Source organism: Castanea sativa, chromosome 7 (assembly GCF_040712315.1).
Source record: "Castanea sativa cultivar Marrone di Chiusa Pesio chromosome 7, ASM4071231v1".
Taxonomy (NCBI): Eukaryota; Viridiplantae; Streptophyta; class Magnoliopsida; order Fagales; family Fagaceae; genus Castanea; species Castanea sativa.
Window position 1 is genome coordinate 32,398,171 of NC_134019.1, and position 13,397 is coordinate 32,411,567.

The 13,397-nt window shown below is 33.5% G+C and overlaps 1 protein-coding gene, 1 long non-coding RNA gene and 1 other non-coding gene across 3 annotated transcripts; all 3 read right to left on the reverse strand.

The window, feature by feature from the left end:
• Window positions 1–451: 451 nt before the first annotated feature.
• On the reverse strand, window positions 452–3,098 carry LOC142644670 (peroxidase 10-like). The gene is made up of 4 exons (XM_075819244.1): window positions 2,853–3,098; window positions 1,669–1,857; window positions 1,395–1,560; window positions 452–940 (listed from the first exon to the last, which is right to left on the reverse strand). Exons 1-4 carry the CDS (start codon window positions 3,090–3,092, stop codon window positions 528–530), a joined length of 1,008 nt encoding a protein of 335 aa, XP_075675359.1. The 5' UTR covers window positions 3,093–3,098; the 3' UTR covers window positions 452–527.
• A 4,484-nt stretch (window positions 3,099–7,582) lies between these two features.
• LOC142642310 (uncharacterized) lies at window positions 7,583–11,532 on the reverse strand. Its single transcript, XR_012845636.1, has 3 exons — window positions 10,953–11,532; window positions 10,387–10,495; window positions 7,583–7,662 (listed from the first exon to the last, which is right to left on the reverse strand). It is a non-coding gene; the product is annotated as an uncharacterized LOC142642310 (long non-coding RNA).
• A 337-nt stretch (window positions 11,533–11,869) lies between these two features.
• TRNAI-AAU (transfer RNA isoleucine (anticodon AAU)) lies at window positions 11,870–11,943 on the reverse strand. Its single transcript has one exon. It is a non-coding gene; the product is annotated as a tRNA-Ile (tRNA).
• Between the last annotated feature and the right edge of the window lie 1,454 nt (window positions 11,944–13,397).

Below are 13,397 nucleotides of genomic sequence, written 5' to 3' on the forward strand. Positions count from 1 at the left end.
TAGCTATAAATAGGCACATCCACACATTACTGCACTTATTCTTGCCAATCTTGTAATTTGATTCTGACTGCAATAGGATACATTTGATATGAGTATCAAAATCTTTCACTTGTGACTGCTCTACTAGATTACATAATTATTCAAATGTCAATTCCACCTAGAAATTAGTATCAGATGGCCATATGGAACTTCGATTAGGTTTTTTTGTTTTTGTTTTCAATGCTTGGATTAGTTTTAAACCAAATAGATGGTAATGAATTGTACTTCGTAACGAAGATGGTCTATATTCTTTTTGTTAATGACTTAATTCAATAGTTACGATGGAGGAGGACAAATTTGAACCTTAGATGTTTTCGTTAGCAAGACCAGGAAGTACCAATTGAGCTGCAAGACTCTTGGCAATATTATCTATATTAGCACTCAGAAGATGTAAGAAAATTAGAATATCTTATAAGCCGATGACCTTTATTGCAACCTTAATCATAGTAAAGAAGTTCCATACAGTAACTAACATTACCAACACTAACTTAATTCACAAACTCACATTTCTTCCTAATTTGACCATTTTGCCCTGTGAGCACCCCAACATTACCAAGCTTTGCCATCGATGCTGAAAAGTCATTATAAAAGTAATTTTGATTCATAGTACTATAAAAGTTAACCAGTGCAGCAGTTTGTGGATCCCCCATTAATGCTTGATCAGATTCAAGAAGCCCGGTTTTGCTCTTGAGGTTTGTATAATACGAATTATCAAACCTGTCAGTACTTGTGGAGTCAAGAGGAACAAGGTTGCTATTTGATGCATCACTATTGGGGCATTTGCTTTGCAAATTCGAGAGGCTCGAAGGGTCCAGTGAAGGATCAGGTTTGCCAGAGCGTTTGAAGTCAAAGAGTCTCCCCTTGAAGGTAAAGCATTGGGCAAAGCCTATGGTGTGTCCTCCTAAAATAGACAGAAGCAGTAAAGCTCTTTATGTTAAGAACATTTAGTAAGGACCATAGGGTGTGCTTGAGTGCTTGGAATATCCCATGCATGAAAATTCAATCAGTCCACTTTCTTTTTATGGCATTAGAAAATCAGCCCAATAACTTTTTCTTAGAAGTTAAAATAACTCTTATCGTGTCAAATAGATAATATGATTTACGTTGAAGTATATATTTATGTCGACAGGTCCATCTTTCCTAGCGGTTCTACCAGGCTGAAGTATGGCTTTTCATTGGAAATTTGATAAGAAGATATTGTTTCCTAGCAGTTCCTTCTATAAAACACCTTAGTAAGTCAAGCATGGGAATGTAGACTAGCCACTTCCTAGAGTAGTTTTCCGGCCCTTTTTTGATGAATACTTCCTAGTGTACTTTTAGTCAACCCAAATCAAGATATGGTAAAGAACAAGAACCTGAGAGGACTACAACATCCTTCAAGTCAAGACCCTTTGATATGAACTTAGCAGTGATGTTCTGTAGAGGCTCCACAGGTGATGGTAATTGTGTATTAGCATCCATCTCATTTGCTGTTGTTCCATCTCGTCGGCCTAATGGAACACGCCAATAAGGTCCTCCAACCTAATCGAAAAGTTGAAAGAAAAAGAGAATAGAAATAAAACAATCAGCAAAATAGGGAACTAGATTGCATAGTTATCTAACAGTTTATATTTAAAGTGTTGTAAATACCCGACGAACAGCTTCACTTGCTGCAAGAGTCAATATATCAGCACAAGAAACAGTTGATGGGCAATATCTTTCAACATCAGCCTTTATATTGTCGATGACTTCAAAACCTCTAAGTGAATTGCGATTGGGAAAGGCATTTCTCTCACTCCCATATTTTGAGTCATCAAGAAGCACCGAGCCATCACAGCCCTACGCCAAGCAATCACACTCTTATAAAAGTAATTTAACTGCTCGATAGAAGTCATAGTTGATGTACACAATCATGAGGGTTCCACTCATTAAAATTTCCAAGTAAAAGAAGATAGATAGAATCAGAAGGGATTAAGACTATAGAGTAAGTAGTTTTTTTTTTTGTTGATAAGTAGAGTAAATAAAAAATTTGTACTATGTTGAACAGTCCTGTTGGGGGTGCTATTACGTGTAACACATATCCCATAGCCATAGTTGCCATACTTATTTTCATCTAATATCTGACACACTGGGCAGAATACCTCAATTATTTGAAACATGGATGCATGAGAAAACTATTAAGTGGGTAATATAAGGTTATGCTTGATAACCATTTTTGTCTTTATATTTTCAAACAAATATAAGGTTATGTTTGATAACCGTTTTTGTTTTCTATTTTTAAAAACTTGTTTTTTTTAAAAAAAAAAAAATAATTTTCTTGTATTTTTGAAATCAAAAACATGTTTGATTAGTTGAAATTAAAAAAATAATTTTTTAAAGAAAAAAATAGAAAATACTAAAATATGTTATTACTAGGATTTGAACTATAATCCTAACTTATTAAATGAGACAAATTTATTAAATCAAATGCGTGTTTTCATTGACTTTTGAAAATTAGAAACTAAAAACAATCTTTTACATGTTTTCAGTTTTCTTCACAAATTAAGTTTTGAGAATAATTTTTATTTTTTGTCGATTTTGTGTTGCCAAACAAGTTTTTTAGTCTCAAAAATAGAATTAAAAAAATAGTCTCAAAAATAGAATTAAAAAAATAAAATAAAATAAGGTCAAAAACAGTTACCAAACATACCCTAACATTTTGTTAAGTTTTTGTTTTTTTTTAACGTCTACGAATATATATATATATATATATATATATATATATATATGTGTGTGTGTGTGTGTGTGTGTGTGTGTGTGAAAAGGCTAGAGATAACATTTAAAAGAACAGATACATTTACAAAACAATCATGAAAGTGTAGCCGAAGCAGGGATGCAGCAATCCTGGTGTCGTTTTGTAGAGCTGACCAAACACCGAACCCAACCATCATCGACAAGTGGGGGCATGAATAATCATAGAAATTGTAATTAAGTTGGCTGGAAACAAGAGGAAGGGTGAGAGGAGACAAAAACAACATTAAACAGAAGGGAATGGTGAAGTAGGGGAAGAGTTTTTGGCCCATAGCTGTGAGCATGAAGAAATTGCCGTGGAATGTTGATTACATGTAGTGGGTGCTTAGTGGTGATTTATATGCAAAGGAAATGTATATTAAAGTAACTTGATTGGTTAAATTCAGAAAGTGGCCTTAGCAATAGCACTAGTCTTGTGAAAACATAGTGGCCATATCTGCAACTAAAATATCGCAATAAAATAATTTAGATGTGATAAGCATTTGATGGAATCATCTGTTTACTTTCTATTGACTGTCATGCAAAATATCAAACTTAAAAAATATTTGTAATAGCACTAGAAAAAGAACCAGGGCTCAAGCTCTGGTGCATGACCCTTGAAAACTATTCGTAATAAGACTATGTTTCTCAAGGTTCATCAAGTTTATGCTCATCAATTGAACTTGTTTTAGGATATCAAAATGAGTTGGAATTCTACCACGAGGTGGTGTTCTCTCCTTTCTAGGTTTTGGACAAGTTTTCCTTATGTGACATTTTGTTTTGTAAACATTACCCACACTCACATTAGAATTTTTAATATTCACAATTTTTGGCCATTCAATCTTGGGGTCTCAATTTTGTTGCCTTGACTTGATTTTCTAGACTCTGTTCACTGTTTTAAGGATAGGCAATAAGGTTCTTGTCTTTGAGATCTAAACAAAAAGTGTTCAATTGAGTGTGACCAGCAATACCACAACGGTGACAAAAAGAAACAAACTTATATATGTTTTGTTTCCTAAGAGGAGGCCTAGAGTTGGAACTTTGAGGTTTTCATACTAGCTGTGGGCTTATTGCCATTATTCTCAAGGGCTTGACTAACTTTGTCACCCTCCATGTTACTTGTAGCAATTAGGAGAACAAAATTATAATTCCTTTGGCGCCAGGAAGGGACTATGAAGTAGATGACCTAGCAGATAGATCCCTATGTACCCTAAGCCACTCTTGTCAGAGCTAAGTCAAGTTTCTCACCCAAGAAACTTTTCAACTTTCTCCAAAGAAATGCATTCTCTCCCTTAAACTTGTTGGCTTAATCAAGTTTAACCCCTAAATCCCCATTCTCATGCTCAAACTTACTAGATTTTTTTAAGGGATTTCTTAGATATTTTCTTGAACTTAGCACATTCCTTAAAAAGCTTATTATAGATTTCTTCAAGTCTATACTCATCATCAGAATATTCTTAAGATGAGTTGCCATGGTCTTGTGTATCCTCCCCACTGGACTCATCACTACTCCTAATCTATGAAGCACGGGTGCGTTTCGGGATTCGGGTGCGGGAGCGGGTGCGGGACTCGGCAATTTTTGAAAAAGTAGGGTGCGGGTGCGGCGGGGTGCGGCGATTAAAAAATTATTAAAAATATTTTTATTTATATTTTTAATATATTGCTAAACATACTTTTTTCACATTATATAAATATATACCAAATTTAAGAATAATGGTAAATAATAACTAGAATACAGAGAATAGGAGAGAGCCTAGCTGAAGAGTGAAGGTAGAGAGTGGGAGAGAGGCTCAAGAAAAATGAAGAGGGAGAGGGTTGGGTCTTGGTTTTTTTCCAAACGGTGCGTTTGCACCTCTTTTTTTTTTTTTTTTTCCAGCCATAAGCACCTGTTGTTGTTGTTGTTTTTTTTTTTTTTTTTGAATTTCGGCCGGACCGATTTCACCCGATACGGACCGATTCGGGCCGAATTGGCCCGATTTCGCGCGTGTCGGCCCGAATCGCGCCGAAAAAAATAGTTTTTTATTGCCGGACGCGGCACGGACGCGCAGGCAGCGGCGTCGCCGCGTCCGGCCGCGTCCGACGCGGGTGCGGCGGCCCAAACGCCGCACCCGTGCTTCATAGCTCCTAATTGAGGCTGTAACAACCAATTAGTTTCCTATGAAGTAAGGGGAAACACTAAGATATTGTGACTTATCCATTAACAAATTAGTCAAGGATCACACTCCAAAATTTATTCCAAACTAAGTGTATCAATTGAAAAAATATCTGATTTAAACCCCCAAAACTTAAGCAGCAGAATAATGAATTAACGTATTAAAAATAATAACATATTCATCATCTTGAGTATATCATAACCTCATCATTTTTTTAGCAGATTTTGTTCCAGACTCAACCCTAATACCATTCGATTGATACAACCCAATTTTTATATGTTTAGGCACTTGGATTTGCCAACACATCTATGAACCCAAATAACTTTTTTTTTTTGATAGCTAATATGAACCCTAATAACTTATATGGATGTTTTCACAGAATGGAATTTGAAGACCTTTTGTTTAACACTTTCTTAGAAAATAAAATGAATGTCCGAGCCATTATAGGTTTATCAGTTAAGGTCAGTACTTAATGGATTCAGAACATTCAGTTTCAGCACATTGAATCTAATTGCTTGTAGGTTTAAGATTGTTCCAAATGTGGTACTATGTATATGTAAGATATGAAGTGACGCTAATGGATCTTACACTAAAGGCTTGTTATCTAAAAAATTGGCCTAATTAATCAACTGATGTACATGTACAAGAAAGGGACAAAACAACATTTGCACAATATTAAAAGATAATAAGCAAAGTCAAGATTGGATGTAACATCTTGAACCAAATTGTGACAAATTGAGTCAAGATTAATAAAGGAAGAAATGAGGACATCTCAATCCAAATTCAATTGGAACCACAAATCAGCCATTACTTTCTAAAGTAATGTAGAGACACATTCCTTTCCAGTTATACTTTTCTCACTGAGCTTCTTCCCACTTTTCCACTGCAGTGGAGCAGTTACTCCATTAAATATAATGGCCTGATGCCAATCCATAAGGAGAGGAATTCATAGCAGTAACTAACTTGTAGTTATTCTTTTCGGTTTTAATTTATAGAGATCCCCCTTAATCTGTGGGAGCACTTGCATTTTGCACCCCAAACTATGAAAACTTGCAATCACTACCCCAATTGTGACAAATCTTACATATAATACCCCACCATCCATTTGGAGGTTAACTTTAACAGTTACGTGCAAAGCACATGACCATGAACTATGTAAATGTTAAAAATGGCCTACCATAATGAAATTTACTCAAATTCCCCTTCTAATTGCCTCCTCCCTCTCCATTCTGAAACCTAGAATATTTTTTCACAGAAACACCACGCCCACAACTGTGGATAATAGGGAGGGGCAAATAAAGTGGTTTTCAAAATTGCATCTGCAGTTTTGTTCTCCAAACAATATGTCCAACAGCCTTTTCTTTCCATTATTTTTGTAAGCTTATGTTTCCAAAAACAAAAGTCATTTGCAGAATTGTCCCTTCTTTTTTTATGAGATGACCCTATTATGGGATATGAGATAACTGTTGGCTGGTGGACCATACAATTTTGCATTGGGGCAACAATGAAATTGAGGGGAAAAACATTCTTTTGAAGGGACCTGGTTTACTTAATTAACTACCAAGTTACAGACGGGATTCTAGAAATAAGCCCCACAAATAATGTATTTCAAGCTACTTTTAGAGACAGGTCATGGATTATTGTCAATAACTTTTTTTTTTTGATAAATTTTTGTCAATAACTAACATCATGAGGTTGTGACATAGCCATTTACATGAGTGTCAATCCCCAATACTACGGATTTTCTTTCACCACTGTGTGGATTGATTGTAAGTGTGGTGTTTCTAGGACAACTTTTTGTTTAGGATTTCAGATATATTTTAGACTGGGGAGAGGGAGGCAATAAGAAAGAAGGGCATTTAATTAAATTTCATTGTGGCAGGACATTTTTCTCATTTATCCAATCGATGGTCATGTGCAAAGCACGTGACTGTAAAAGGATAACATCTAAACAAACGGTGGGAATGCTATTTACAATATTTGTCTCACTTGGGGTAGTGATTACTAGTTTTCATGGTTTGGGGTGCAAAGTGCAAGTACCCCATAGTTTAGGGTGGATTTCTATAATTAACCCTTCTTTTAAAAAAAAAAAAATTTATTATCAACATGTTTCAAACTCAGAATTCCTTCCACTGATATCGGAAACCACCTGTCTCTTGTTGAAATTATAGTTGTTTTTGTATTTGACAAGTAGGGAGGAACAGATATTAAATAATATTACGCAAATACTGATACACTTGAGCAAATATATTACTACAAAGATTTCATAGTTCAATCATATACTAAAATACTAAAATGTGACTAGGATCTCATATGAGAAAGGCATGCATTTTAAGATAGTCAACTTAAAAAGATAAAGTGCATAAAGCACAATAAATTTCTTGCTAATCTTCATCAAGTAATGACAGTGGAAGTACAAGTGCCGCTGAAAGGAAGGCTAACAAAAGATATTTAAACCGGCACTTCTTACTTCTTAGTACGTGTAATTGCACTTTATAATGTTTTACTTACTAAAATAACAAAGAAGTAGAGTTCTTTTCTATGAATGCTATTTCAAAAATTATTTTTGATGTTACTCTATTGTTTCTTTTGTGGTTAGAGATAAAAACAGAAAAGAAAACCTTATCTTTCCTGTCCATGGCGTTTAATTGTATACCAGAGATGTGATTGGATGAGCTTAGGCCCAGTGAGCTTGAACATTGTAGATTTACTTCAAAAGAAGCTGGATAAGTGAAATTAAATTAGTGATTTAAATTAATCGACAGGTCCTAAGCTGCAATAACTTGAGCTTGTATGCATGCCAGCTTTACTTATAATTAATCTATGCAATAGCAAAAAGAAATCATGTTGTGAAAATGTCAGTTTGTTCAAATTGTGATTTTAAATATGGTATCTGCCACATAAATACAGCAGACCAAAGTAAAGAGAGGAAATTTAATGCTCAAACAATTATTAGCAATGTACTTGCTGATTCATAAAGAGATATATTCTATAACATTCAAAATATTTCATCTCATTTTATTTTATTTTATATAGTGGTGTCTCTGTTTTCTCTTAATATTATAGTAATAAAATTACATCTTTAATAGGGAGCAAAATAAATATATAAATAGGAATTTTCTTATCATTATAGCTAAGTTGGGCTGATTTTCAGCCTAGCTAAGCACAGCCCTATAATTCTTTCCTATGCTTTCTGTAAAAAGCAATGAGTATTAGTCTAATTTCTGAATGATCTTCGGTAGAGGTATCCAATTATTAGACCTAATGACAGGTACGCATGTAACATTTGCATATTGAAAATCTTGTAGTCTCAGCACTCAAGTAGCACACTGGCTGTGATTATAAGACAATTTTTTGTTTTTCTTTTTTTCAAAGCAAAGTGATAATGTTAAATTTAGATTACTGGTAAGGTCTCTCAAACAGGTTGCAAAAGATTGCAGATTCATTTAAGAATCAAGACTTAAGATGGTAGTATGCTGATGATTGATCTGGCAATAGTAAAATATTCTATATTACAACTGTTCACGTGTTGGAGGTTGCTGTATTGATAAAGAAATGAATAAAAGGTAATGTGGCAGGATTTTAGGTGCTGGGAAGTGTGGAGACTTGAGCTTAAGCTGAACATTGATGCAAAAAGTCTTTTGGTCCAGCTTAAGCTGGAATCCAAGGACTTGAGAGATAAACAGAAACTATAAAGGGTATCTAAATCAAATCTGCAGACATCTGCAGCAGAACCTTCAATTGAATATCTCTAAGTTTTGAAGCATATAAGATGAAAAGAGCGTCATTGAATAATCTAATCAAATTCATGTTGAAACAGTGGCTTTGGAAGAGGAGGAATTAATTTTCTCTAACTGATTAACTGCCAAAAGCATGTGAAGGATTAAGTTTTTCCCTGAAGTGTTATATATGTGGAAGAATCATACCAAAACTAACAAAAGCTAAGGCTTTTCTTTTAATACAATTTATGAATTTACCATCTGTTTATAACAACAATTGAACTAGCTAAATAAGAGCTCTGTATCAAATAGAATTATCAATTGAATCCTATGTTAGGTACTGATAAAACTTTGTGATCCCGGAGTAATTCACTTTGAAGATAGCTTGGATTAAAACCATATGGTTACAGGCCCCATGTTTTGTGGAAACACGCCTTATTGAGGAAAGGCATCTAGAATGTTAGTTGTTGCAAAAATTAATTCTTGTTAGATGATTAAAGAGTAGCTTATTCATGATCAGAGCAGAAGCTAAACATAGTTTGTGCCTGTTTGGCATAACTGTAAGAAGAAGAGCTTCAACTATAGAGCTTTAGTAGTGCAACTTTTGCCATATAGAATATGTTTGGATCCAGCTTCTTTTAGCTGCGTCCATGTTTTGTTTTTTTTTTTTCAACGCGTGTTTGTTACTGTTCATTGGCCATGAACAGTGATTTTAGGCCAATAAACAGTAACTTCTGGAATGAACAGTGTTTTTTACCACTTTAAAAATTATTTTGCTACAGTGTTTTCAGTTTTCAGCAATAAGTTCTATCCAAACGGACTCATAGAGCTTTAACTAAAAAGCTCTTTAGCATTTTGAGTGATTGGAAAGTTACAGTGAATAGTGCTTTAAAATTCTGGATTTATAAAGTATGAACAGTGAATTTGGAGCTTTTCTGGATTTATAAAGTATGAACAGTGAATTGTAAAGCTTTTTCCTAAAAGCTCCAAATTTCAGCTTTAAAGATCCCCCTTAAAGCTGTTTACAGAATTTCCAAATGTTAGGCAATTCAAGGCTAAAAGAGTTTACCCAAAACCTAGGAAGTGCTTATATGCCTAGGAAGTGCCACTAGTGCAGATTTTACCCAAAACCAAATTATAAATACTATGTATATAAGGTAGATTTCAGGCTTTTGTCCCAAAATTTTGGCCCCAAGCCTGATTGACGTCCCTAAAATTTAAAAGTTGCAATTTTGTCCTCAACATGTTTAAAGGTATCAATTTTTTCTTCTATCAATTTGCTATAAAGCCCACATTGACTTTTAATGTGCCACATCAATACTGTCACGAAATTGATACATATTAAAATTTTCAGGAACTAAAGTGTAACCTATAAAATTTGAGGGACAAAAATCAAACTTGGACCAAATATTAGGTAATAGGGACAAAAGGTGCAGTTTAGCCTAGATTAACTTTTATTAAGAAAATTTGAAATTTGTTTCCCATTATTTGGATTTCTGAGAGTAGCAATAGAAATTCTAAGCATTATTGTGTATTAATTTTATGTTTCCCCATGACAAGGATTGCAAGAGCTTCAATTGGGTTCTAAATTGTAGAAAAGAAGGTAAATCACATGTAACAAATACAGAAGATGCATTTCCTCTTACATAATTTTGATGGCTACACTAACATAAAGCCCCTTGAGGCCTTGACATTCCTACTAACAATAAGAGAATCTGCATACCTACCATCTCCTCCCCATATAGTTTGCATTAGCTGCTGTGTCATCTTCCTCAAGTGAACCCCTACAAGCTTAAAAATGGCATCTAAAACCATAATGGAGTTGGAAGATTCTGCCTAGCAAAACAAATAAGCACGTAGTGAGGTTCTTTGAGATAGTATAGCAACAAAGGAGAAACAAAACAAGGCATCTAATCTAATTAGCTAACAACTAGAAATTGCAATATTAAAGAATTTTTTTTGATCAACTATGACTTCTGTAGTAAACTTAATGCATTTAGTTCAATGGAAACTCTAAACACCACAACCTTGAGAGTTGATAGAAAGGATAAATAGAAAAGAGATTTTACACAAGCAAGCAAAAGATACAATTATATGATAAGATTATTTGTTTGATTTTAAAAATAGACTTAGTTAATAGAGAACATAAATAAAGTACATTTGAAGGATATCTCTAACAAGTACATAGTCATAGCCCGACTCGAAAACTTAAGAGTGGAATGGAATGTTGATATGACAGGAACAACAAGCTTTAATCATCCATTTTCGAATAAACTGATGGTTTGATACTTACATAATAAAAGTAAGTAACTCATGATTCCACCAGATATTCTTCCAAAGGTAGTGCAGTGGTTCCACTTCCATGGCCAATGCTTGTGCCTCGAATTTTCAAAGTCACATTAACAGTTGAAACAATGTCAAGCTAGATAGCATAATATGGAAACAAAGCAAAGATAACTTGTAAATATGAAGTAGTTCACAGTTAAGCCAGAAATAAAGAATGTGGAGAAATAAGTACAAAAATCTGAGAGAAACTAGCCCATTGCCAGGCATGATAATAAGTTGCATCTCATTTGGACCCACTTCAACTGCAGAGCCATATTCATTTTAGACCCGAACAAATGCTAAACTACTAGTCGTGTTTGACAAATTGACACAGTGTAAGTAGATGGGCATTTATATTCTAGTGCAATGACAAAAGGCAAGGACATAATACACTTTTAGAGGTGTTACCTTGGTAAGATAGCAAGTGCCTTTTATATTATGGGTTCAAATCCGAGACACTAATAAAATCAGGATCCTAGTTCACTGGGTATGACCTATTGATGAAAAATGAAACTAATAATCAAAGACTGCCACACATATTTACATATTATGTATATCAACAAATAAGTGGCAAAGAAATTTACGAAAACAAGTATATGAAAAGAAGTAATGGGTTGCTGCTACCTTCATGGATGGGACCAAATTTTACCGCACTGATTTAAGGCATTTTATCGAGCAGTATAGGTGCATTGTCACATTGTAGCAAATACTACGGCAGAGGGGAAACAATGTGAGATTAATGATTAAGTATGGGTAAAAATTTATATTTCTCAATTTGATTGTATAAAAGGAGATATACAAGTATGAGATTTTTATTTTATTTTTTTGAAAATCAAAAATAAATAAATAATTTTTAAATCGAAAATAAAAATAAAATAAATTAGTTGGCCCATGCAGGTCTCGAACCTGCGACCTTCGCGTTATTAGCACGACGCTCTAACCAGCTGAGCTAATAGGCCGGATGTTGAAAATTCAGAAATATATTTATTTAATATAAAATTTTGTACATGAATTAAATGCTAAAGATTACATCAGCCACCCACTAGGAGTAGGAACCACAAAAAGGTATCTCTTACCCTTTGTTTATTCCGAGTAAGCTTGTAATTAAGCCGACCTAAATATTAACGAATTAGGTTTTGTCTATTTAGGATCCGTTTGGATAGAACTTATTGCTAAAAACTGAAAATACTGTAGCAAAATAATTTTTAAATGAGTAAAAAACACTGTTCATGCCAAAAGTTACTGTTCATTGGCCTAAAATCATTGTTCATGGCCAATGAACAGTAACAAACAAGTGTAAAAAAAGAAAAAAGAAAACTGGACGTGGACGCGCGTTTGTGCTATCCAAACGCCCTCTTAATTTTATTTTGAATACGAACTAAGTTTGAGTTCATTACCAAATAAGATTGTATGTTCAAACTTAATTATTTCCTTGTCAAACAGGCTCAAACTTATTCACAAACTACTTGATTAACTCATTCTTTACACAAATATGGTAAAACCAAAATTTCTTACTCCTTTTAAAATCTATGAATTAATGTTACTATGAATCAATGAAATGTTTTATATTATCAATTAATTACAAATACAAATTTGATATAATATAAACCTAGTTACAAATTTACACAATCCATTCTCAAGTCTATATAAGTATATTTTTGGACATGTACACATATAAAAATGTAATACTTATATATAGTTAAATCAAGTTTGCATGTTCATGTTTCATAAGCTTTTTTATGAGTATATTATTATATTTGAGCTTAGCTTGTTTAGTAGTAGAACCTAAACTTGTGCTTGAGTTTGATTTATTAGCTAAACAAACAAACATGAACAAGCTTTTTCTCAAATTGTTCATAAACAATTTGTTAATTTGTAGCCCTAATCCCAAGAATGCTATGCATAAGGGTTATGGATTTGATAATACCTCAACAAAGATGATTTTAGCCAATGCACAATAAGTTAATGTAGGTTCAAGGTTCATGACTATGTAGAAATCTTAAGATTAAGATATTTGAGTTTAAGTTACTCTAATTATGTTAACACTGATTACGTATAGAACATAAAGAGGATATTCAATTTAAGTTACTATAATCTACTCTATTTCAAGGTAGAGTAATGTTATAGGTATAAATTATTTTATAATATTTTTACAAATTAATAATGTGATAAATTTTTATTGATTCTTAGCTGAACCCATCATTAACATTACATTTTTACTTGCCAATAATCACCCATTATATTAACAGTTCGTAAAATAGTTTGTGACTTTAGCATTTCCCTTCTAGACAAACAACTAACCCAAAGAAAATACAATTTGATGCTAATATAAGGATAATTGAATGAATGAAAACTAATAAGACATTGAAAGGAAACTTGCTTGCATTAACACAATCAGACAACTACATTTGAG